This window comes from Rousettus aegyptiacus, unplaced genomic scaffold (assembly GCF_014176215.1).
Source record: "Rousettus aegyptiacus isolate mRouAeg1 unplaced genomic scaffold, mRouAeg1.p scaffold_m13_p_3, whole genome shotgun sequence".
Lineage (NCBI taxonomy): Eukaryota > Metazoa > Chordata > Mammalia > Chiroptera > Pteropodidae > Rousettus > Rousettus aegyptiacus.
Window position 1 is genome coordinate 4,386,243 of NW_023416306.1, and position 25,633 is coordinate 4,411,875.

Consider the following 25,633-nt stretch of genomic DNA (forward strand, 5'->3'; position numbering starts at 1 on the left):
CAGGCAGCAAACCACAGATCCAGGAAGCTCAGAGAACACCAAGCAGGATAAAGAATAAAAGTCCCCCTTAAAAAAACAAAAACAAAATAGACAATACAAAAGAAACACATAAAAGCACCACATCTAGGCCTAACATATTCAAACTGCAGAACACAAAAGAAAACAGATACGAGTGGCATTTAAACAGCGATAGATTTATCCGTTCACATTGACCGTATCTGCTTACTAGACAGTCAGCCAATCAATGGCAGCAGTATGGCTGATGATGGATTCAAAGCGAGAAGTTTGGAGATGGCGGTTTCACATGAGCCTCAGCATCTAAATTATTTCTGAATCAGCTGTACGGTGTGGGTGTGACTCTGATTCAGACAATCAATCAGCAGTTATTAATGACAACTGCTTACCTTGTCGTCTTAGATACACTTTAAAATAAAAATGATTCCAAAGATTCAAAGAGAAGGTGTAGGAAGAACTTTTTATTTCAAAGTCGAATGGTTAAGAAACCACTGACAGGCATAAACAAGCCCCTCTTAGGGACAGCAAGCCCGGCGAGGGGAGAAGTGGCTTTGCCCTGTCTCCTGAGGGCTGAGTGGCTACAGCTCGTGTTCCAGCAATCTTAGCTGTGGGTGTTAGGTGCACAATGGCATCTAACTAAGCACGGAATTCAGAACTAAATAATATACTTCTTTGGTGCAATTTGGCTGGCACAGGTATCTATATACAGGCCTGAATTCAAAGGCCCGTCCAAAACCAGAACATTCCTCATCAGGGATGTGAACAGCAACGGCATACGTGGACAGAAATGAGTGCAGCTAACAGCACAAGTTGACATGTTGCAGGTCTTCCATGGGTCCAATTATGGTATAAAGTATAGACCGATTGTTCTCATGGATATAGGTGTAAAATTTCTAAAGATATATATTAGCGAATCAATCCAGTGATATAGAAAAAGGATAGAATATACATTACGACCAAGTGAGGTTCATTCTAGGAATGCAAGACTAGTTTAACATTTGAAAAATCAATCAATGTAATCACTATATATATATATATATATTTTTTTTTAAAAGAGATAAATCGTATGATGATCTCTCTGGATGCAGAAAAAGCATTTGAAAACTTCAACACCCATTTATGATAAAACTTGTAGCAAACTAGAAACAGAAGGGAGCTTCTTTATCTTTTGATAAAAGGTGTGGACAACAAATGTACTACAAACTTAATTCATGGTGAATTATCGAAAGTGTTCCCTCTGAGACTACAGACCAGACCAGAATGCCCACTCTCACTACTTTTAGTCCACAGTGTACCGGTGTTCTCAGCCAGTGCAAAAAGAAACAAACAGCACAGGGACTGGAAAGGAAAAAATGATATCATCATTATTCGTAACTTATACGATTCTCAACATAGGAAATCCATATGATTCTATAAGCTATTAGAACTAAAAAGGAATTTAAGTAAAGGCATTGGAATCCATGTTAATATGTAAAAGTAAATTCTATATCTCTATAACCAGCAACAGCCAACAACAAAAAAATAAAATTTAAACTGTACCAATTTCAATAGCAACAAAACATCGGAAACCCAGGAAAAAATGGAAAGAAAGATGTGCAAGACCACTATATTGAAAAATACTAAAATTATAGAGAAAAATCAAAGAACTAAACAAAAGAAGGGATATACCACGTTCATGGATTAGAAGACTGACTATTGTTAGGTTGTTGACTCTTCCCAAATTGACCAATAGTTTCCATGTAATCCTAACCAAAATGCCAGCAGATTTTAAAATATTTGTGGGAAGTAGGAAATTGATAAACTGATTCTAAGATTTATGTGGAAATGCAAAGGACTGAGAATAGCCAAGGCAATCTTGAAGAATAACAAAGATGAAAGACCTACTATAAAGGTACAGTAGTTCAGATAGCATTATATTAGCAAGCAGACTGAAAAAAATGTAAATGTAGCATACAGCAAACTTGAGTGAATGGTATTTTTAAGAAATTATCATTTAAATTGTTTAAATACATTTAATGTATTTTATTGGAATCTGAATCACACGACTGTGGAACCCTTCGCCCCAGCCTAACACAATCTGGAAACCACTGCTGTGGTCCAACTCTTGAGGACGACAAACTGAGATGAAGAGATGTGACCTGTTCAAGTGACAGAGGAAGTCAGTTATCCAAGTAGGGAACAAAAGCCAGGTTTCTGGACTCCCCAGGTGACTTGTTCTCTCCCTCTGAAGAAAATGCGGAGTTGAGAAAGGCTCTTTCAACACAGACATTCAGGTGACCTAGGGGGATGACATCAATACCGAGAATAAAACTGGTATTCTAGTTCTGTCACCACCTAACCTTTATTGTCATCCTTTTCTTAAACACAGAGCTGCAGCCGAGAGCATCCAACTGCACCCCAGTGAACGAAAGCTATGTGGCTTCCTGGGCTTGGTGTGAACTCAGCAGAATGGCTGCAGCGAATGACGGCTAGGACAACTGGGGCACCCAGGTCCCTGCTCAGAGAAGGGAAGTCGAGATCAGAGACTCTGGTGTAAGGAGAGACCTGAAAGATCACACACTCCTTTTCAATGTGCTTAAAATAGGATTTCCTTAAGCATTATCTTGTGGGCCAGAAACCAGCAGCCTCAATCCAGCCTGTGGCTGGCCAAAGTCACCCCACCACACACCTATGTGAGTGCATGTGCCGGTGGTGGGGGGTGGGGAGGTCCTGGCTTCTCTCAGAGTTGCCTCACCTTACCTTTGGGGGCTGTTCTTTACTAATGGCCTAGCGGATAAGACTTCGGGGGACCAAAGAGCTGAACCTGGGACTGTGAGGAGCCCAGGAGAGCCCAGGAGAAGCTCGAAGGTCAATGTTGAGGTCAACATTGTTTTAGATCATGTTAGTCTGTCCTTGGTGCTCACAGTGGAGCAAAAAATAAAAAATAAATAAAAAATAAAAGCCACCGAAGCAGTCAGAAACCCTGAACTCAATTATGACCATGAGCTGCCATCCTGAGTGCTCATTACGGGGCCTAGCACGAAGGGCTTTGTATACATGTCATTAAATCCTACCTCAGCCCTATGATCAGGGAGGCAGTTAGCTCCATGTTCCAGACGAGGAAACTGAGGCACAGAGCCTTAAATAACTTGCCTTAGGTCCCACAGCTGTTGAGTGGTGGAGATAGGACTCAAACTCGAGCTTGAGCGGTCACATATTTATTCCTTCCACTCTGCTGCCCTAGGTGGGCTGAACCCACTAGGTCCCCCTAGAACCGAGTGAGGTGTCCCCTCCACAGGAGTGGCAGAGTGGGCCGGTCTTGCAGTCACACCGAGGTCTGAGCCCCGCCTCTCTCACCTACAGAGCCACCGAGGGTCTGACTCTGGCAAAAACCTATTCAAACCTAAAAGGGGCCTCAAGAGTAGCAGCCCTCGGAGGACGGTCAGACATAGTCGAGTGTCGTTATTTGCAGTAGTTATGTTCTCCAAAGTCACCGTGGACCCGAATCAGCACATACTGAGAATACAGGGTTAGGTTCCCGGAGCCCGCGGTCGCCTTTCCTTCACCCAGTTAGTACATAACCTTGTTTTGGTTGTGCTTCTTCTTAAGACATCTTATTTAACACACATCGTCGAGTCAATAATACTGAACTCAGCGCCAACAGCTCTGTGACTCATGCCAGAACACAGCTTATCCCACGTGCACGTTTTCTCTAAGCCTTAGGGACAGAGGACAGCGCCAGGCTTGGGGCCATTTTAAACAGTAAAATCATCACCAACAGGAAAGACAAAAATGCAAAATCATGTGGCACTAGCCCGCGAGGCTACCTGATTACGGAGTGAGAGCTGAAACCAGACGAGAAGGCAGAGTGTCGCCTCGCTTGCTTCAGCTAAGAACCCGAGCATGGGTAACTCAAAATTTTTGCTTTCGCTGATGGCAAAAGTGCGGCGCGAGGATTCATTTTAGGGTTATACATACATTTCAATGGGCAGGCGGATTTGCAAATATGGAATCGGAATCTAAGATAATAACTGACTGGAGCCCAATGAAGTCGTCGCCTTCAGGAGACAGGCTCTGTCACAACGCTTGCGGCGCCGCCACCCTTGCTCTTGGCCTCTGATGCCGCCGTCTTCCCGCGCCGAGGCGTCCATCTGCTCCCCCGCCCCTCACACGGCACCGAGCGTCCTCCCAGGATGAAGCCTGAGTCCAGAGAAGCAGCACTGTTGCAGCGAACCCTCTCCCGGGTGTGGTTGCCACTGGAACCAAGATGGCAGCTGAGCACGTGACCCGGGGCAGCTGGATTTCCGGTTCCCGGGGCCACGTGGCGGAAGCGAAGGGCCAAGCTATTTCTAATGTTGACTGTTAGTGACGGGCTTCGCTCTTAACGATTCCCCGCTGAAGAAAGTATCAAAAGAAAATGAGTATTAGCAATGAAAAGACTTAATGTGAATACTGCAGGCATTTGGGAGCCTAAAAAAAGATGTGTTGTGTTCGAGATGCTTTAAGAAAACAGATTTTTGACAGAAGTGCTCCAAATAGTAAATGGAAACCTGGAGTCATACCTTCTATGTTTAGTGCCCCATCTCACATACAGGTTCGATTATGAGATACCGCTTACCATCATTACTCTGTATGGTAATATTGAAGAACCTTCACCACACTCGTTAACGTTTTTATTGTTTGCTTATTCATCTAAAGTCCATTTGAAATTTGTAAGCTGATGCTTAGCTTTCGCAGTATGTAGTGGCAGTGTTTTATCAGTAGGCACTCAGAAATATTTGTATATTATTAAGGTTTGGTAAAGTGGACTGACCTTAGGAGCTGGCATAACTCAAGATTTGTTTCTAAAAATAGTGGAGGAATATAAGAGAGTTGAACTGAAGTTCCAAGTTGGCAGTCCTCACACTGGAGCGGAAATCCAGAACAGAGCCTCTAGCAGCACCAGCATGTACTTTTAGAGCCACGTACATTCAAGCTTAAAGCCTAGGTAGGACTGAAAGGAAGAAAACCTCATATCCCTGAAAGTAGATTTGCTTCCAGAAACTATAGATGGACTGATTCCAATGTGGACAATTCAGAGGGAGCCTGTGGGTTCCCATTACAACGGTAATGAACCTCCATTGAAAGATATCTCCTTCCTGACAACCGAAAACAAGGGAGGTTGTCCAGAAGTGTACCTTCTCCCGTGTGGCCTTGGTCACTTTGGGGTTTGTTCCTATTGCAGTACCTGAGTTATTTAGTAGACACCTCTTCACTTTCTTTCATGTTAATAAATGTACAATATCTTGTGCAATTTGCTCTAGAGGGTTTTTTTCCCTACAGTATGGTGCCATCTATCTGTAATGGACCTTAAGAAATATGGGCATAATAAATAAACTGTAAGTTACTAGCTTTTAAAAACTAATTCCTAATAGAGAAGTTTTTCATTATAGGAAATTAGATGATAAAGGGAAAAAAAAATAATCGCATAATCCTGTTAATACTCTGATGTGTATCTTTCCAGTCATTTATTTGCATGTGTGTTTGTATGTAAATTGTATATAAATTCATCTATATTTATATATTCTTACAGAAATAGAATTATACCATATATATTGTTTTTTAAAATTTTTAATTATTATTATTATTATTATTATTTATTTTTACACCTACAGCACCTGGTCTTCCTAGGTGGTCTTCCATCCAAGTACTAACCAGGCCTGACCCTGCTTAGCTTCCAAGATCAAACAGGATTGGGCTTGTTCAGGGTGGCATGGCTGTAGACTGTATATCCTTTTTTTAAATTTGGGTTTTTTTTCCCCCCAGCATTTATAGAGTGCTTACTATGTGCCAGGTGCTCTTCTAAGCACTTCACCTATATATTCACTCATTTAGTCCTCACGACAACCATATGAGATAAATACTATTATTCTTGTTTTACCACTTCTGGAAACTGAGGCCCATAGCGCTGGAATACTTTCCCCAGGTCACACTGCTATTAAATCCAGCAGAGGCTGGATTTGAACCTAGACATTTTGGCTCCAGAGTCCACTCTTAACTACTTTTTTTTCCATCATGTAAAGTATCTTTTTCTCAATCATGGCTTTCAAACGTTGGTCTACATGACTTATATCCAGGGAGCTTGCTTACATGCAAAATCATGTGCCCCTCTCCCAGACAATTTGATTCAGTGTTCGGGTTGGAGTCTAGGAATCTGCACTTTTTAGCACGCTCCCCACACGACTATCAGATCTGTGGATCACATTTTTAAGAGAAGCTATATAGAACATCGAATTTTAAAACTAAACTTTAACGTATATTTATGACGTATATGTGGAAAAATGCACACATCGTAAGTGCATAGACCAGTGAATTTTCACACAGTGAATCCACAAATGTAATTCCCACCAGACTAAGATATAGAATATTACCGGTACCCCAGAAGCCTCCCTCATGCTCTTTCCCAACCATTACACCCCCAAAGGTACCTGCTGTCCTGATTTCTGTCACTGTGTAAATGGATCCATACAGTATGCACTCTGGCTTCTTTAGCTCAACATGTGTGATTCATCCACGTTGTCGCATGGATAGTAGCCTATTTGTTTTCTTTGCGCTATAATATTCCATTGTATACAGAAATTATAATTTATTCATTAAAAAAAAGCGATTGACTGTAATGCACTTATAGGGTCTGGCCCATGGTTGGCACTCAACACTTACCTTTTTAGAGCTGTTTCTCTGTTCTAGCAACTACCTCACTTGGTGGCGACTGCAGTGGCCCCTACGTGATGGTGAACCCCTTGTGGACAACTGTTATGCTCTCAACTGAAGCCCTGGATGAAGGACAGCATAGAATTTGGCATAAAACTTGCCCTTACATGCTTATCTGCTGCCCCTGAACCCTCTGCTGTAATACGGGAAGAGTAGGCCCGTCCACCGCCCAGGCTGTGAAGACCCCCACGAAGGGAGGTTCCTGGAAAGGGCCAGAACTTCCCAGATAGCTGCTACGAAAGGCCCCCAGGACAGAAGCCAGCAAGGATTCCCATTGTTCGAATGGTTCCTTTTCACTTCCCTTTCCTCCCCATACAAGATGCAGACCCAGGGCCAGCACCCCACCCCCTGCGGAATTGAGTGTCAAGCCACTTTCTGGCCATTAATCTCTGAGAATCTATCAGGACCATTTGCATTAGCCCAACTTAAAAACTCCCAGCTGGGCCCCAGTGGGCCAAAAGTGGGGCTCAGGAAACCATGTCGCTGTAGCCGGCTAGAAGCGGAGTCTCCATGATGTCCCAACACCCTCTCTTGAACCAGGCCCTGCAGTGTGCCCCAGCCACCCCTACCGTGGGGCTGTAGGACATCACGGGTGGTCGACGTTTGAGAGGGACTCTGGAAAGACAGCGTCTCCTACCTCACGAGAGGTCAGGGATAGCGAGGGAGGCATACTGGCTAGAGAACTCCCCACTCCCAGACCAAGCTCTTGGGTGGGCCGGGAACAGCCCAGCTGGTTCCTTGAATAGTGAACTTGGGCAGCTGGCGGAGGTCCAGTGTGCTCGTGCGGTGCAGGGCGGGAGGTGGGGCGAGAGCTATGAAGATAGACGGGGCACTGGCCCCGCCCCCACCCCCCTGAACACACAGACTGTCCTTTCAGTGATGACCATGCAGCTTTCCTAATGGAACACAATCGCTGAACTTGGTACATTTCAAGCACTTTAGCCTTCCAGGACACCAGACTGCTGATGAAAACCATCTTCCGTGGGCGCCATGTTAATGAGAGGCCAAATTTCATACGCTTGCAAACTTTCCCCCCTGCCTCCTGCCGTATTACACCCCACCCACCCCCCCTCAATAAAAGGTTGCATCAGAGAGAGAGAGATTTCCATAATTTATAGTATGGGCATTTCACTGGGGACAAGCGCTAATCTGTACTTACCGATACATTTAAGAAAATGCATCCTCCCGCAAGCCTGCACCATTTATGACTCTTGGCACAAACCGCAATGCTCAGTCTTCAATTAAGGGACACCTTAGGGTTCATTATCACACAATCGCTCCTTGTGAACCATGCCAAATGCTGTTTTGGCACAGAGCTTGGAAGATGAATTAGAAGGAAGTCTTCTCTGTAATGCCTTCTCCCTAATTCCCATCCCCATCATCAGCGTTTATGCCTCCTCTCGGTTGACCCCCTCCTTCTTTTCAAGTGGCTTTTACTATTCAATTTCTCAACGTCAAACTCGATTCTCTAGAGGTGTAGTTAAAGATGCCCCATCTCCTTTTTGTCTTCCGGCTCTCAACAGGCCTCGGAATGGCTGCAGATGGGCTGCTCTCCACACCCCTTTTTGGCCTAAAGGAGCCACAGATGCTTTTTTTCCCCTCCTTTTAGAGGTTGGGGTGGAAAAAAGGGACCAGAACTGGAGATATGGACACACACACACACACACACACACACACACACACACACACACACACGAGCCTTAAGGACAGTTCTAAACAGGATACTAACAGCAGCGCACATCTAAATGAAGAGATGACCCACGTGTAAAGCCAGCAGCAAAGGCAGGGAGTGTTCAAATATCAAAGTGGAAAGCTGAGCCCAAAGCCAGTTGCTTCCATCGACAGGAAAAGGAAGAGGAAAAAAAGGGAGTGGAAGGCTGGTCTTTATTCCTCAATATCCCTCTAGTGCAGGGCCTACACTGTCATGGCACGCATGTCCTGAAATGACAGGACCCTCCAGGATTTAAACCTGTGGGTACGGGCACCCCCTTTATGTTTCCTTAATGAAAACAAAAAAATGAGCACCTTTGCCGGCACCTTCCAGCTCTCCCCGCAACCTAGGGTCCCACAGTGGGCACGGGGCTGAAGAGAGACCAAATGCCACTTATGACACAGCCACAGGCTGAGTGCTGGGTTACCAAGATGGCAGGTGGGAGCCCGCGCTAGGCCCAGACCACCTGAGGTCCTGGGTCCGTGGGCGGGCGCTGGGGAAGTGTGTGGAGGGGCGCGGGGGGCAGGCCGACTCGGTGACGGGAACATGGGCTGACCCAGCTGCAGAGCTGATCACCTCTTCATCCTCACACCCTGAAATGGATCTTCTGGCTCCACTCACGATGACAGCGCCGCTGCCTGAGGGAACTGTTACTGACTTCTCCCTGTCACACCCACCTCAAGACGCTTAGATGTGACAGGTAGGAGGGGCTGATGGTAATCAAGGCTCTCAGGTCTAACTGTCGAATCACACAAAGCCATTAAAATTAGCTTAACGAAGTAGCTAGCAATCTAGGTTGTGTAGCGAGTTGGGCTAATCGGCTAAGCACCGCGAGAATCCTCACTTTTTATTTCGGGGGGCAGAGGGAGAGACAAGCGAATGGAAACCAAACAGACTACAAATACTTTGCCCACAAGATGTCTTGTGGAAATTTTATTATATAGAGTGTAAAATGAATTGTCAGTCAAATAAAAAGAACACTTTTTTTTAAACAACATGCATAACGATTTCCATCTGGCTTTTTTAATAGTTAGACGTTTCAAGCATTATAAAGAAAATAAGGAGAAAAAACCAAACTGTTAACGTCAGTACATTTCAAACGGAATGTCCCTCAGGTCAATTAAAAATGCAAGAAAAAATAGCTTCAATTCCGTTTTTCCTTTAAAAATACATGTTATCTGTACAAGATACACTACAGTAAACATTGAAAATCATTATCCCTTTTATTAAATCAGAATTATTTAATTCATAATTGTGGTTAATACTAGATTTCTTCATCTAGTTAATTTGACAAATATTAAAAAATATTTAAAAGAAAAAAGCAAAGAACACCTCGGAATTAAAAAATAGTTACTACACTTTGATGTGGTTTAATGTTCCACAGTGTTTGTTAAAAGTTATATTGATTTCTTTTTAATATTAAAAATAACAGTATTTATATTTCTGAGAGAATAGAGAAAGGTTTTTTGTTTTGTTTTTAAAACAAGCTTGGAGGTCTTAGATACAGAATTGCAACCGGTAATGGAGACATGAAAAAAAATGTTTGCTAAACACATGACACATTTTTATATTACCCTTTAGAACTCTAGAAATTATACAAACCCTACAAAATGCCCCCTCCCGATCCCTGTTGGACAGCAATACAATTCAGAATTCACATAATTAATTACAATACATAATAGTTGTTTTTTAAAAAATGCAATAAAACCAGACAGCCAAGATACAAGAAATTAGAAGTAAAACATTTAATGAATTTATACATTTAAGAATATTTAAATACTGTTTAAAAATTTTTAAAAACAATTTGTTACATACCACCTAAGACTTCCAAGCCACTTTCTGCTGCAACAGAAAAAAACTGTAAATAAAAAGACACGCAAAACAAAACAGGCCATACCAGGTTGAAATGTCATGCTCTGAGGCACATCCTGGTGCCCGGATCTGCAGCTATTGCTCCAAAAAAAGAATCCCAGAGCTTCCAAGTTTGAAATAACAAACAAAAAACAATGAAACAAAAATTATCAGCAATTCTTAGTAACTAATTTCCCGATTTTTAGAAAAATTCTGTTAATCTAAATATAGTGTTTCACAGAACAAAACAAAGGTTCTTCATCAAATGCTTTGAAAATCTAAAAACCTCTGTTACAAATAGGTTTTTGCTCATGATGATTTGGGGGGCGGGTGAGGGGTGGAGAAGCCGCAGGTCATCGTCCTACTGTTCCTGCGGAAGGAAGCGGGGAGAAGTTAGCCTGTGGTGGCAGACTCCCAAGTGCCTGTCTTGGGTCTGGGGCTTGGCCTGTGGGAGGTGACAGGTGACCCTCCCCCCTCTGGCTCCATAGCAGCTGACACGTAACGAGCAGCCAGCGTCTCAGCACCTTTCCCAGGCCTCCTCTCAGAGGCCCTGGCCCCAAGGAACCCTGGGACGGGCGGCCCTGAGGCCTCTCTTCCGTAGGGGACGCTGGGTGGGAGAGAGGGGGGTCAGCACGCAGTGCTGCTCCTCCGTCACCCACCAGACTGGGCGCCTCGTTCTACTGGGCCCAGGCACAGACGGCCGATTTGGCAGCGAGATGGCCCACCAGCTTGAGGTCCAGAGCCTCTCACAGATAACGCACACGCTGTCCCCAGGGACTGGACCCGGCCTCAGGTCACCCAAAACACACCCTGCGGGAGCATTTGGCCCTCTTCCCATGAGCAGGAAATCCGTTTTTGGCCTCGGCCTACACAGAGCCCTCTAGGCCTCTGTGCAGCATGAGGACCTGGCGCTCTGCCCTGCTGTCTGAGGGCATGGACTGGCCTGGCTCCCGCCACCACTCACTGCCGACCAAGGGCGGGGGTGACAGCCTGGCCACGCCACCCTCTTTAAGAACAGTAGTGGGGCGTGAGCTCCACAGTCCCTTCTCACAGTGCTAAGCTTGCTCAGAGTCACCTAAGCTCGGCACTCTGATTTACAGTTGGGGACACAGGCCAGAGGAGGAACAGTGCCACTCAGCACGTGGCCTGGGGCCTGGATCTAAGGGAAGACTAGGCATCCCCTCGGAGGGGCGGCCCAACTGAGTCTTCTGTCGCATGGGCCAAAACTTGTTCTCTCTGGGGTGAGGAGGGGGCCAGGATGGCTGCAGCCCTCCGAGCTGTCCCTCCGTGGCTGGGATCAGACGCACGGAGGTCTTGGGAGGAGGGGCCGGGGCTGGGCTGGGAGGTCTCGCAGTGCTCGGCCTGGCTACGCACCTGGCTGTGGGCCTGGGCCTGCCCTAGCGTCTGCCCGTAGAACGCGACCTGCTGTCTGTAGTACTCCGCCCAGGCCATCGTGTAGTCCGGCGGGGAGCTGGCCTGAGGGGCGGCGCTGGCGGCGTGACCTGAAGGCCAAGGAAACGAGGGGTTAGCAGGAGCGGACGCACTCAGGGCAGGTGAAGGACACTTGGAGGGTCCCTTCCCAAAGACTCAGAGGCGTCTGAAACAAGCGCGTGATGCTCTTCCACTCTGGACATTGCTGGGGGAGGCGGCGCTGGGCAGTGTGCGTGGCCCGGGCGCTCGCTGCAGAAGTGCGGTTAGCCTGTTGTTGCCCTGCAAGGCCTCCCGGTGTCCTCTCTTCAGAGCCACAGTCTGCATCTGCCTGCCTGCCTGTCCCCGGGAGGGAGGAAGAAGGGGGAAAGGGAGAAAGGGATGGAGAGTGAGAGTGAGGGAGGGGGGAGGGAAGGAGGAGGACAGGGGGAAAGGAGGAAGAGGCTGGGGGGGCCTGGCTGGGGGGGGGGGGTGGCTCCTGCACCAGGCACCCACCCCACGGAGGGCTGCAACGTGGGCCTGCGTGTCTCGGGGCCTGGACTGGGAGGTCTGGGGAAGACCGGGCACCTGGACCTTTACCAGGCGCTCCAGGTGACCCCAACAGCAGGACGAACTCAGCCTTGGGCCTGAGCTCTTCCCACCAGCAAGTAACATCTCAGACGAAAGTCGCTGGAGGAACCTCTCCCCACAACTCCAAACGCCCTCCTGGTTCAGCGGTTTTGGTTATAAACAAGGAGAATTTAGTACTAATTTAAACGATCACCTGAACGTTTCCGGTTGTTAGCCTTTTCACTCCTCTTTTTAAAAATACTGATTCTGTTTCTGGCACAGTTAAGAAAACGAGCTTACTTAAAAAAACACCTGAGCACCCACTCCAGCTCGGGGCTGTTCCCTGAGTTCCACCATCTCTCTCGCCTTCACCTGCCCGGAAACGGCCAAAAAGAGCCGGGCAGTGGAAAGACGGGGAACAGGACACCGGCGGGTCTGCATCCTGGCCACACGATTCTAGACGGGGCCCAGGCAGCGGTCCCCAGTGCCCTTCCCCCTGCGGAGGCAACTCCCGGCCCTCTGGAGTCCTGAGGGGGAGCCACCGGGGGTTGGGGGGTGGGGTGGGAGGTGATACCCAAAGGCCAAGTCTACTCTGCGTCTGACACCGAGGGGCAGAGGGAGACAAAGGTGAGCACTGAGACCGAGGCACACAGGCACACATGGAAGAAAGGATGGCGACCGGGGCCGTGGACCGTGAGTCCGCGGGCTCGGAGCTGCGACCGGGGCCTGCCTGCCAGGAAGGCGCCGCACTCACTCTGTTTTCTGTAATAGTCCTCCCAGGCCTTGCTGTAGTCGGACTGGCTGCTCTGCGGCTGGCTCTGCTGGCCTGTGCGAAGAACACAAAAGCCGTCAGGCCTCGGGCTGCCTCGGGCCCCAGCGCCGCGACTCCGGGCCCCGCGCTGCCGCACTGGGCTCGCTCGCTCGCCCTGGCCACGCGCCGTCCGGCCCGCGCAGGCCCTGCGGCCTGGGGAGAAGGCAGCGGCGGACTGGCGGAGGGGGAGACGCGTCAACGCCCAGGAGGGCCAGGCGGGGAGCATGCGGGTGAGAGCCCCTCTGCCCTCGCGGCGGGGGCTGGGCAGACTGCTGCCGCCCAGGACAACTACCCAAGGCAAGGATGGGGAGCAGCCGCGAGCCCCTGGTGGGCAGAGCCCGACGCCCCAACAGCCAGACCGACGAGCCCCCGGGATCAGCCTTCAAAACGAACACGGTCCAAATGGCACCGGGCCCTCTCTACCTGGCCCCTCTGTGCGGAGACTGACGGCTTCCCCTCTGCCGCAAACAGGAGGGGGACAGTCCCGGGACTGTGCTCAAGGTGCTGACAACTATGAGGCCCACGGTCGAGGGCTGACGGCCACAACAAGCACCCGACGCAATCTAGCCCCCTGCCTTTTGGGGTAGGACAAAGGACAGGACGTGGCCTTGCTCTCACCCCACTCCGCACCCCCACATAAGCGGGGGGCGCTCTCCAGGTGATGAGGGCAGTAAATACTGGGGGCGTGGGGCGCAGGGCAGCCGCTGCCTGCCAAGGCACACAGAGAGCTAGACGACAGCCGTGGACGAGCGGGGACCCTGCTTCCTGCCAGGTCTGTGGCCACCTGTTGAGGCCCCTTCAGTGTCTCCCTGAGTCAGAACTGCGTCTGCAGCAGCAAGACGCGCGAGCGGTCACGCCTCACAGCCACGTGTCCTCCCCTTGACTGCACGGACGGACGGAAGGACGACTGAGGCCAGCCCTGGCGTGGGGCTGGGGAGGGAACATGGTGAGGGGTGCAAAGGAAGATCCCCCCGCCCCCTGCCCCCAGGGCAGGACAGGTGGGCCCAGGACTAAGGGCAGGAGGATCCGGTTTTGGGGAAGGCTGGGAGTGAGGGATGTGGCAGCGAGGCCTCTGCCCTCAGACCCGGAGGGTGTGGGCGAGCAAGATTCTCCTTACGAACAAGACTCCACTGACCAAAACAAATTCTCAATTCCCGATTTCCCCAAATAAACCGACACAGCTCAGCGTCAGGAGATGGAGGCTGGGGAACAGGGGCAGAACCCTCGGCTGTTCCTGTCTTCTGCCTCCTCCCGCCTGCCGCCGCCAACTCCTCCGGCCACTTGGCCGCGGGCGGGCAGGACCACGCCCCCCAGGGTCCGTTCCTCAAGGAGAAAGACCTGTCCCCCTGGGCTTCGGCACAAAGACCCCCCCAATCGAGGGCCTCTCGCACGTCCTGTCTGGGACAATGGGACAAATGCGACCCTGATCCACGTCACCTTTCATCTTGGGGGCGCCCTCCGATGGGATGGGAACGCAAGCAGGCTCTGGGATACAGTGTGCCCGTGACACGGGGACACAGAATCTAGGTGCTGAGCTGGGGTTCACGGTGAACTTCTTTAAAATACTCCGTATGTGTGAGACGTTCCACAAGGAAATGGGAAGAAGAAAAAAATACAACCATGCAATTTCAGAGCTCACGGTCACTTCAGAAATCAAATCCAAGCCCTTCGTTTCATAGACGACAAAACGAGCCCAGAGAAGGTGACTGGCTTGAGGCTGCACAGCACCAAGCCCCCCAGGGAGCTCATCCAGCTGTGACCCTGACCACGATCCTGGGGAAAGGCTGCCCAGCCAGCGCTCTGCCCAACGGGCAAGGGGAGCCCGCCAGACCCCGGGCTCAGCCCCGTGCGCCCGGCCGCAAGGCCTGCCCTGCAGCCCGGCGTGCAGGAAGGACGACCGACCGACCACCTTCCGCACGCAGCGGGCCCTCGGGGCGGTCGGAGTAACCGAAGGTCGGGGCTTGACCTGGTGTCTGCAGGCTACGCGACACGGGCTCCCCCGCAGGGAGACTCAAGAAGGACTCCTCTAGCTAACGCAGGGCCATGGCGGCAGGGCGGCAGTAGGGCATGGCTGGGCGCCCCCAGGAACCTCCTCTGTCGCACCACTTCTCAGCAGCGGCGCTCAGCAGAGCCGGTTCCCTAACTGTGCGCTTTCCGAGAGGTTCAGGCTCAGGAGGGAGTGAGGCCCTATCAAAGACGGCCTGCACGGCCTGGAGAGAGGACAGGGAGGTGGGCATCCTGAGGCCGGCGGAGGGGAGCGGGAAGGGCGCCAGTGAGCAGGGGGACCGGGGGACAGCCTGGGAGAGCAGGGTGGGGGCAGAGCCGTGGCTGGAGGGATGGCGGCTCAGGGCGAACCACACCTTCCCACGCCCCGCAGGCCTTACCGACAAGGAGAACGAAAGTGACAAGCCCACAGCACTGAGGACAGAGCAGACAGGAAAGGAAGGCGCGAGAAGGTGGACCAGGAGCGCGCCGGCCGCCCCGCCGGGGGCGGTGCCGTTTTACAGCAGCCGCTTCTGCGCACGCGCTGCCCCCGCGCGGGGCCTGTGCCCGGGAGGCTCCCTGACACCTCCGGGAGGGGGCGTCCCGGGCCTGGTGGCCAGAAGCTGGAACAGGCCGCTGCGGCCCAGCAGCCCATCCGCCGTTCCGAGGGGGGCGCGCACGGTCCCGCCAGACGCCGAGAAGCTCACCTGGGACTTCCTGCGTGGGCTGCCACGTCCGGTAGGGGCTGCCCCAGCCATGGGCGACGAAGGTCGGAGGACCGCTGTGCAGGAGAAAGGAGCCAGCAGTTCCAGCGCGTGTCACACGCCCTCCTCACCCGGGTGCGCCTCCCTCCCGCGCCCTGTCTCTTCACTGCTCACCGCCCACCCCGGGCAAGCCCGCTGGACCCCGTCCCCTCAGAGCCACGTGGGGAGTACCCAGCGGGGCACCGACCTCACAGGGGCGCTGTGGGGGTTTCCGTTCACTTTAGCAGCCATGTTCGGGAAGCACCCTGAGCCCCGGGGAGGGAAGGTGCTGAAAGAAAGGGAAAAACGAAGCCAAAGCCTGAGGCCCCGCCCACAAGCTCCCGCAAAGATCTCCGTCCCCTCGGTGGGCTCCCCTGGGGAACGCTGGCGGGACCAGAAGACCCTCTCCCTGTGGGAAGGCTCGCACCCCAGCGAGCCGCAGACTGGTGAGAGGGAAAGACGAGTCCTGCCCGCACCCGGGACTGTGGGCTTTCGGCCGACACTCCCGGGAAGCAGCTGGAAAGGAGGCCCTCTTGGGCGGGAGCGTGGGAGAGAGGGGGGGAGTCCTCCCGAAGCGACTCACTTTGGATGAGGTGCAGCAGGAGGCAGGCTGAAGGGGCTCTGTCCGCAGGCTCCGGGCGCTCCAAGGCTGGCGCCCTGTCGGGGCGGAGAAGGGCTCTCACCCGCCTGCCGCAGGCACCTCCGCCCTCTGCCCAGGCCCCCCCAAGGCGAGCCACAGCTTTTGGGGAGACAGTCCAGCGAAATGAAGATGCCCTACGGCACTCACACTAGCCTTCCTTCCCCACAGCGGACTTGGTTTGCAGAAGTGGCTTCTGCCCCTCGAGTGACCGACACCACCACACAGCCAGTACTGGCGCCACCACACTTGCCCTAGCGTGTCACCCTGGGGTTAGGGACCAACCTGCTTGACTCTCCCGTCAACTTAGGCTGGCCCACGGCTCTTTCTGCCATTCTACGTCCCCTTTGAGGTGAGCAGTGGCCAATCTGTCCTCCATCAACACTCCCTTTCTTTATCTGCTTTGAGGTGCCTGAAACTAAAGCCAGAGTCAATGAAAGCTGCCTGCAGGGCTGGCCGCCAGGGCAGTGCCGTGGGGGTCCTGGGGCGGCGCTGGGGGACGGCTGCCGCCGCCCCAGCTGCTCATCTAAGCCTGCAGGGGACACGGCTCTGGGGCCTGAGCTGCGGTGGCCTCGGTGAGTTCTGCCAGAAGGCTTCCTTCATGGCCTCTGGGCCTGGCCCTGGTACCCTTGGGTCCCACTCTTCCCCCTCAGCAAAGTGGGAGAGGGTGCCCCAACATGATGCGAGGACTGAAAGGCACAGGAGGTACAAGGTTCTGGGGAGAAACAGGTACCTTGGGCATCCACCAGAAAACCCAGCTATTAGTAAGCCGGGTGGGGAAAGGGCCTTGTACGTACGCCAACTTTCTCATCTATGAGATGTCTGGCCACCTCGATCTGCTGGGGAACCCCCCGGATGGTGAATACTCGCAGGTTGGGGTCGGTGTTGGGAGGGGGGTTCCGCTGAAGCTCCACGTGCGCTCCCGACTGCTGGTTTATGCTTTTGATGTTCTCACCCCCTGCAGGCAGGAGGACAGAGATGCGGGTAAGCGGCAACTGTGGCAAACCCCAGGGCCCTATGGAACACTCCAGAAGGGGAGGGAGGGTATTTTCTGCACCCTGCACTCGCCCTAGGGGTGACGTCCTTCCTGTTCACCTCGGACAGGCTCTAACAAACCCAGGGCCCTCCCGTTGGCAAAACCAGACTTAGGACCGGAAGCTGGTCCTTCTCTCCGGCCAGGCTGAGGCCACAGATGCCGAGTGGCTCGGAGATTTGCGCCACCAGGGCGCCCGCCCAGCCGGAGGCTTCGGCCCCAGGAAGGCACCCCATCCTTCTCAGCACGAGAATGGCGACCTGACGGCCCCTCCATGGCACAATGGGGCCTTCAGCTCCAGCATGGCCACCGCCCTGCTGCTCTCCCTCCCTCCACGGGTCAAACAGACGGCCTCAGGCCCCAACAATGCCCGGAGCCCATTTGGGCCTTTAATGTCCTATCCTGTCACTTCTCAAGTCCTGCCTCCTCTGTGGGCGGGACAGGTCTAGACAGAGGCAGTGATGGGGGTCGCAGAGGCCAGGGTGGAGCTGGCTCGGACATTTAGTTAGACTCTTTGAAAAACCTGTGAGAGTCCCAGTCTCTTAATGAAATTTGCGTAACAAAAGCTCCACCAGCCTAACAATGGTCTGATTCTTCTTTTGAAATTTCACACAACTTACAAATCAGCTCTGCTCAATTAAGGGGGAGCCAGAATACAAGGAAAACTTGTAGCAGTTCCACAAAACTGGAAAATGACAATCTTGTGGAAAATCCGGTGCAGGGAACCAGGGAGCCCCCGCTGATCAAAAACAACAACGAAAGGCCAGCCTCTGCGCCACCCCTCGCCGCCCAGAGGCAAAACTAGCCCCACATGACACTTGTCATTTCCTCGTAACACGTCCACAATCCTCGACACGCTCTACCCTGCCCTCCCTCCCCACTGCGGAGCGCCTCAGCCGAATGGCCCGTCGTGGAGGTGAGCAGGGGACACCCCGTCCTCTCGATGGGACTCGAGGCCGAGCGGTAGCCTGGGCCCAGCTGGCCTTCCAGAAGGCGGTGCGCGCGGCCCTCCCCCTCTGGGGAGGAAACCAGAGAGCCAGCGAGGACACTGGGGTAACGCCCTGTCCAGCGTCGCTTGGGTCAGTTATGTCCGTTGAGTTCAGGACAGTTTTAAATTTAAAACCAAATTAAAAAGATGTCGGCAGACCAAAGTCTTGTGTGCACGATTTTCTTAAAAGGTCTGCGACCGTTTAAGAGCCCCTGTGTTCCACCTGGAGCAGACACGCCTGCCTTGGGGACGGCGCCGAGCAGCGCGGGGCTCCCTGGCAGCAACCGCCGCCCTTTGTTCACAGGGCGCGGACTTTCTCTTCTTGCGTCGTGAGAACTGGCAGCTCCGCTCCTCAGCAACAGCGTTTTGGGGAGCACTGAAGAGCCATGACCCAATGGTGGACCTTCCTGTGCACACCCAGCGCCCGGGCTCCTCCCAGACCCGCCTTGACGCCACCTGGTTCCGGGGCAAGAGCACAGAGGCAGGCGTGTCGGAGACTGAGACCCCACGGGCCCCATTCCCGTGGGCAAGGGACCAGCAGCCCCGCAGCCCCTCTTCCCCGAGGCCCCGGCGCATGCTGATGCGGAGGTGCGGAGGCCCCACGAAACGGCATGGGGCCGGAAGGAGTTAATTTAAGTTCATCTTCCTTCAAAATGAGGTCACCAGCTTGGCACATGGTGGCTGTCTATAGACTCATTCAGCAGCCTGCTCCATTCTCCCACCTGATGGGGGGCAGAAGCGACCCACCAGTGGCCCCCCGGCTGGACGTGAAATCGTAAAGCAATTAATCAAACTGCTAAAAGGCCCGGCTGACAAGAGCAGGGATGGCCACACTATCTGTCACTACTGCGGCATTTATCATGGAAATCCAGCAGGGGCCCGGGGGGCGCAGCGTCTGTGCGTCTGTGCGAGGGCTGGGGCAGGGGAGCAGGGCCTGACTGCGTGTGGCTCCCGCTCCCTGGCTCCCCCTCACCCACCAGCCTTTCCCAAGGAGGAGGAGTGGGCATACCCAGCTCTCCGGGGCAGGGCGGGTACAGAAAGCCCCACCTCCCACCAAGAAAACTTTTCCTGGGCTTCTCGAGGCTGCAACTTGAGCAATGGACTCAGTAACAGTCACGACTCCCTCTGGGAGCCCCTGGGGATGACTTTGCAGAAGGTAAGCTATGAGAAGCTGACCCGTGAACACAGAGGATTCACTGACTACAAGGACTGTCACAGGGAAGAGAGCCAGGCTCCGCCAGTGTCTAGAGGAGACACATGTTCACATGAAAACCTCGCAGACAAAATGGTTCTCGCACGGCACAGAAACCGAGCTCTGAGCTCGACCTACAGGCGTCAACTGGACTTACTCTCACGACAGCCAAGCCGTCGGCGTGGGTGGGGTCTGACCTGTCGCAGCTGACGACATCCATGGAAACACTTACCAGTGTGGACACCGCCAGAAAATCAAAACGAACCCACGCTGTTCCCACCCCCTGACGTCAATCATCTAAAAGGCGACACAGATCCAGATGAACACTGTGAAAGAGCACAGAACCCCGCTGTCCAGGGCAGGGCCCGACGCAGACTCTGGGAGGAGCGAGAGAGGGTCAAGAGGGAGCCCCACCCTGCGCTAGCTCCCGAGGGGCTGCGGTGGCCTTGGCCTTGGGTGGTGGAGACATTGGCAAACCAGGCTCCGTGGAATACGAGTACCCCTCTGACAGCTAAGAGGTGGCTGGAAATCACAGAAAGCAGAGAAACTCTGAGGAGACTTATTTACTCAAATACAACACTCAGCTCCACATGGAGCGTGCTGGCCCGCAGCGTCCTGGCCGGCAGCGGGGTGTGGCCTGGCGCGCACAGGGGAGCGGGGCCTGCCGCCGAGGGAGGGGCCCAAGGCCAGCCCAGACAAACGAGTCAGAACGCCCCGAAGTCGGCCTGCTCTCCCCCTGGCTTCTCACCGAAGGGTGGGAAGGAGCCACATGAGCCATCAACGAGGGTTTCTACCTAACGTTCTCTAAAGTGCCTAGAAACGACTGAGAAGTCACTTTTTATTCCCCTCCACAGGGTGTGTTACTCGCAGTCACTGTGCTGAAAGAATCAAAGCCACGCTGTGTCCATAAAGACCAAATGCCCAAATCCAGGAAGGAAAACGGTGACACACTTGGAGAGTAACCTTCACTGGACCGTCCCTCTGCATTCTTTAGCGGCGAGTTACTCACTCAGCAGTCCACCGCCCGACAATCGGAGGCCACGCTCGCCCTGTGCCGGGCACCTTTCCGCAACGAAGCTGCCTCCCTGCGTCGCCCACGCGCCCCGCCCCGGCTCATGAGACGACCTACGCGAGGCAGGGGTCCTGCAGCAAGCAGCGGACGCCGCGGACCCGGCACCTTCCGTCAGGCGCAGCAAACACGCCCGACGTCATGCTTCGGAGGTTAACGTGCGTGAGCTGTCTGCTGTCAGGTACACGGCCGGAGGGGAATAAAAGGCCCAGCAGCGGCCTCTTACCTTTGCCTATGACGAGGCCACACTTATCGGCTGGCACGGTGTATGTTATCTCCTGGATGCCACCAGGGGTTCCCATGCTCCAGTCGCCACGGCCGCGGCCTCTTCCTCTGGCCACTGCGAGGCCTGCAAAGCCATCTCTTTCCTGGGAGGGAAGGCAAGCTCAAGTGAAGACTTCTGCTATTGCCACTAGCGCTCTTCATCTCCAGGGAGGAGGGCGAGTGGCAGGATGTAATCACTGCCACACGTGAGAACCTGAGCACCTTCCCACATTTCAGATTCGCAAGTGCTCTTTAAAACCAGAATTAACACAAATCAGGCGCGTCCAAGGAGGACGCGTGCGGCTGAACGCACGTGGTTACACAACCGCACACAGGGACCCAACCGAAACGGGCAGTCAGGGAGAAACCGCTTGGTCTGCGGCCCGAGGCCGCTTCCCCCGAGTCTGCACTGCTGGTTCGGGGCTGGTTTTCCTCTCAACGCTGAGGCTGCCCTTTCCGGGGCTCGCACGTGCTGGGCTTATCAGGAGCCATTTATCAGATGCTGAAAAACTGCAGGCGTTTGAAAGTCGCACCTGAGAGACAACGTACGACTTCTGACGCCCCCTGACCAGGCTGCTATAAAGAACAAATCAGGCACTGCTGTACGAGTCAGAACGCCCTGCAATCCGACCCGCAAACGTGGATAAAAGGATTTGAGAGAAAAACCACTTGTCCCCAGGAGAGAGAGGGAACAAGCTAGACCGGAGCGCACGGTGTGGAGCAGAGTCCGACATGCTCACACTGTCCCCCCAGCAGCGAGCAAAACCCAGCAAAGCCACATCCCGACACCTTGCAGAGAAAGAGCCCTGTCATTAGAGGGCAATAAATGGTCATTCCGGCCTTTGTCCAGAGTCCCTCTGGAGCTGCGGCACTTAGATCTTTCAGACACCGAGGGAAGCCTGTCTGGGCTGCGCTGTCACGGGAGGGACAAGCTGAAGCCGTTCAGCACGGTGAAGACACGTCTGAAACGGCCGCCTGGACTGATTAAGAGGAAACTGCACATCTACCCAGAACCTAATCCAGCGCAAGCGGAGCCAACGTGCGCTTCCTGCCTGCGCTCTGCCTTCCCGAGCAACAAGTGACCGCAAACGAGGGACTCAGGCTCCGGTGGAGACGCACACGCACACGCACACGCACACGGCCAGCTTGCTGGGTACGCCACGGCCTCGAGGACAAGGCGGCCTCCTAACCATCTCATAGCCTTTGCAGTTCTGGGCGCATGAATTCTGCTAAAAATGATTCGAGAGATCGTTTAGTGACTCTTCCCTGAACTTGTCGAATCCTAAGAACTGCCTGTGACTCTCACTGAGACCCAAACCCCCGTCTCAGATGTTCTGATTCAGCAGATCTGGGGTGGGGTCTATAAATTTGCTACTTTAGCACGTATCCCCAGATGACTTAGGGGATCTCGTGGGGAGCACCACCTGGTGCAAAACCTTGTTTGTTGCTGAGAATATGTGGCCTAGAGAGGTTCAAAGGCCTGTCCAAGGTCACATGGCTAATCGCAGAGCTGGGATGGCAATTTCCAACCGCCTGCTTCTCCGACTGCTCTGAAACTCCCTCAGTCCTCCATGCCTGGGGCACGCCAACCTATCATGAGTTATGGCGGTTCCCCAGTGTTACCGACGATGGGGCAGGTGGAGATGCTAACAGCACATGAGCGTGCTCACGTCCCAAAGATTCTGGAGGATCCCGACCTGCTTTTACTTATAGTTTTATACCAAATACACTCAACGCAAGTGTATTTAGTATAAAACTATAAGTAAAAGCAAACTTGGTGGCCGGCACTGTATTTCTCCAAACAGTTTAAACAGCCAGGAACTCACTGTGTAAAGAAAATCTAGACTCCAGGATAATAAAGGCAAAGGAGTAATAAAGGAGCCTCAAAAAGAGGGGAGGGAGGAGGCAAGAGACAGACAGCCGCGGCGAGGCGCTGGCCATCAACCTGCAGGGAGGCAGCTGACATGGGCGCTGGTTCCCGACAGCGCGACCCCGAGGGGCGACGGCTCTGTGGCGCTGCCGAGAGCCCTGTTTGGCACGTTCTGCCTTTCCAGGTGACGTGTGCGAACTCCACAGGGCCTGACCCACCTGGGCTGTGAGAATCAGCTCATTGATGACATGCGCTGCGTGCTGACATCGATCGGGGGGTCCCATGACCTGTGCAGCTCTCTCTGGACTGATGCCATCGTCTGTGGAACAAGGTGAGAGGTGGGATTAGGAAAAGGCCGACTTTAGAAAGAGACAGAGGCCAATCTAATGTGCAATCAATGCTCCCGCCAGTGCCAAAGCAGCAGTGAGAGCATCGCCCGAGCAGGGGCGCCTTCCAGGGAGGGGGATGTGCGCGCTACGCGGTCCATACCGATACTTTCGCAATCACAGACGTTTAAGAAAGATATCATTAAAGAAACACACAAAACTAAAAACAAGCAAACAAAGGCCAAGGAAAACAAAGTTGAAAAATGGCGACATTTTCTAAAAATTAGTCAATTGTGATGTTTTTTCATCTTCAGAGAAATGAGACAAAGACGCTGTAGACAATTTTGCTTATTATGGTAAATTTATAAAATTTAAAGAATTGTCCTTTATTCTAAGACGTTTGTCCTTTTTGTGGTTTTAAGTTATCTTTAATTTTATGAAAGCAAAGATATTTTTTTTAAGCTCTGACTGGGCAAAATTAAAAGCTGGTAATGCTATATTGATTTTTCCAATTTTACTTGTTTAAGCGGGGGGGAAAAAAGCCCCGGAAACCTCCAGCTAGAGTGTCCTGACAGGATAAGGGTGACCGAGCCAGTGCGTGCATGACAGGGAGGGAGGGAGGGAGAAGATCATCTAGGTGGGTTTATTCAAGTCTCTGTGTTGTAAGGTGTTTTCTAATTCTTCGTAATGCTGAGTTTTGAAAATCATCAAAACCAACCTGGTTTGAACTGAATCCTCACACCAGCATCATTCTGGATCTTTTTGATCATTTCCCCATTTCTTCCTATCACGATTCCGACAGCGAACCTGGGCACCGACACCTGCGCAGAGAAACAGGGCCCCATCAGAGCTTTCTACGCCCGTCTCTTCTCAGAGGCCACGCACGCTCTCTCTTTTTAACAACCTGCTTTTTTTAGTACGTTCCTGGAAATGATATAATAAAGCGTATTTTTTTTTCCTAAGGAAAATGTTGTTAATGACTGCATTCTTGTCAATTAAATATATCCAGTAAGTCTGAGATTTGATCAAAACAGTTGTAAAAATGAAAGCAAGAATAAACCTTATGGATATAAAAGATTAAAAAGAACAAATTTATCTTCCAAAGACTATGAAATAAGCATAAATACACTATACACATTCATAAGTGGTTCTTTCAATTTTTTTTTCATTTTTTTTATTGGGGTAAAATATACATATTTACCACGGGAACCATTCCTAAGTATACAACCTGGTGGCATTAAATACATTTACGATGTTGTGCACCCACCCCGGATATCTGTACCTTTCCATGGTCCCCAATAAAAGCTGCATGCACGGAACAGTAACTCTCTCCCCCAGTGGTAACCTTTATTTTATTTCCTGTGTCTACGAATTTGCCTGGTATAACTGGAATCGTACCATATTTGTTCTTCTGTATCTGGCTTATTTTACTAATAAGGATGTTTGCAAGGCCCATCCATGTTGTAGCATGTACCAAAACTTCATTCTAAAGGGCCCATTTTGATCCCATTCCACCTCATCAATAAATCTGGCTTCCAAGTTTGATAAGATCACAACACAATCACCAAGAAAGCCTGGACTGTGGTCTTCACTTGGGTAAGAGATGAGCTGAAGCAAATCCTCAAAACCAGACCGTGCCCTAAAACGCATGCGGCTCTCGGTCCGAGTCCGTCCTCACATCCGCGCCGGGAGCGAGCGCATTCGCAGGGCTGCACAGATGTGGCACAAGTTAAAGAACCTGCTCAAGGTTCAAGGGCCAACGGACACGTGCCCCGCCACCTCCGGCCTCGCCTCGTCTGCCCACAAACCTGTAATGCCAACGCACCTCTATACTGCCTCCTCCCATTCGGGAGGTGAAGTCACTGCGGATGCCTCGAAAGTCGGCTTGGTCCTTTTCTCGAATGATCTCTAATACCATTTCTCTTGCTTGCTGCAGAAACACAGATACAAGACATTGTGAAAAACAAAACCCTGGAAGGAGACATAAGACCAGGTGAAATTCTGCGACCAAACCCTCTGACTTCGGGCTAGAAGACTTGGAAGGCGCTGCGCTGTGGGAGAACAGTTATGCACCTTGTCATTACGTGGGGGGGGCGGACAGATCAGTCTTAAACGACATGTTCTTTACATTGCCCATAATGTCCACCCAGGTAAGCGTCTGCCCTCTTTTAAGCCACAGGAGGGTCAGGACATTTGTGCTGGGTCACCCCGAGGTATTTCCGACATGTGTTCGCTCTAGCGAGGGGAGAGTTGGGTCACCCCGAGGTGTGTTCGCTCTAGTGAGGGGAGCATTTTCTCAGAGCTCTGGTGGGAGACACCGCCAAGGTGCCATCACAGAGGGGCTCCAGGGACGTAAAGGGAAAAGGCGGCCTGGGAGCCCAAAGTGCCTTCCGGAACTGAGGTCACATACTCCAATGACCAGGACTACCTGCGA

The 25,633-nt window shown here is 52.3% G+C and overlaps 1 protein-coding gene and 1 pseudogene across 6 annotated transcripts in view; both read right to left on the reverse strand.

The window, feature by feature from the left end:
• Positions 1-5,639: 5,639 nt before the first annotated feature.
• Positions 5,640-5,758, reverse strand: LOC118601198 (annotated as a pseudogene).
• Positions 5,759-9,357: 3,599 nt separating this feature from the next.
• The window catches only part of FUBP3 (far upstream element binding protein 3), a 48,475-nt gene continuing 32,199 nt past the window's right edge, over positions 9,358-25,633 (reverse strand). For 3 of the 6 annotated variants that reach the window (XM_016133835.2, XM_016133836.2, XM_036238923.1), the window contains exons 9-19: positions 25,025-25,129; positions 23,918-24,020; positions 23,092-23,192; positions 20,966-21,107; positions 17,255-17,415; positions 16,404-16,477; positions 16,029-16,109; positions 15,785-15,858; positions 13,038-13,109; positions 11,681-11,808; positions 9,358-10,676 (exon numbers count right to left, since the gene is read on the reverse strand). In XM_016133835.2, coding sequence (XP_015989321.2) covers positions 10,668-10,676; positions 11,681-11,808; positions 13,038-13,109; positions 15,785-15,858; positions 16,029-16,109; positions 16,404-16,477; positions 17,255-17,415; positions 20,966-21,107; positions 23,092-23,192; positions 23,918-24,020; positions 25,025-25,129 — 1,050 coding nt within the window. In that variant the 3' untranslated portion in view covers positions 9,358-10,667. The remainder of the gene's footprint in view (positions 10,677-11,680; positions 11,809-13,037; positions 13,110-15,784; positions 15,859-16,028; positions 16,110-16,403; positions 16,478-17,254; positions 17,416-20,965; positions 21,108-23,091; positions 23,193-23,917; positions 24,021-25,024; positions 25,130-25,633) is intronic. The other 3 variants (XM_016133838.2, XM_016133837.2, XM_016133839.2) reach the window with 3 other exon arrangements.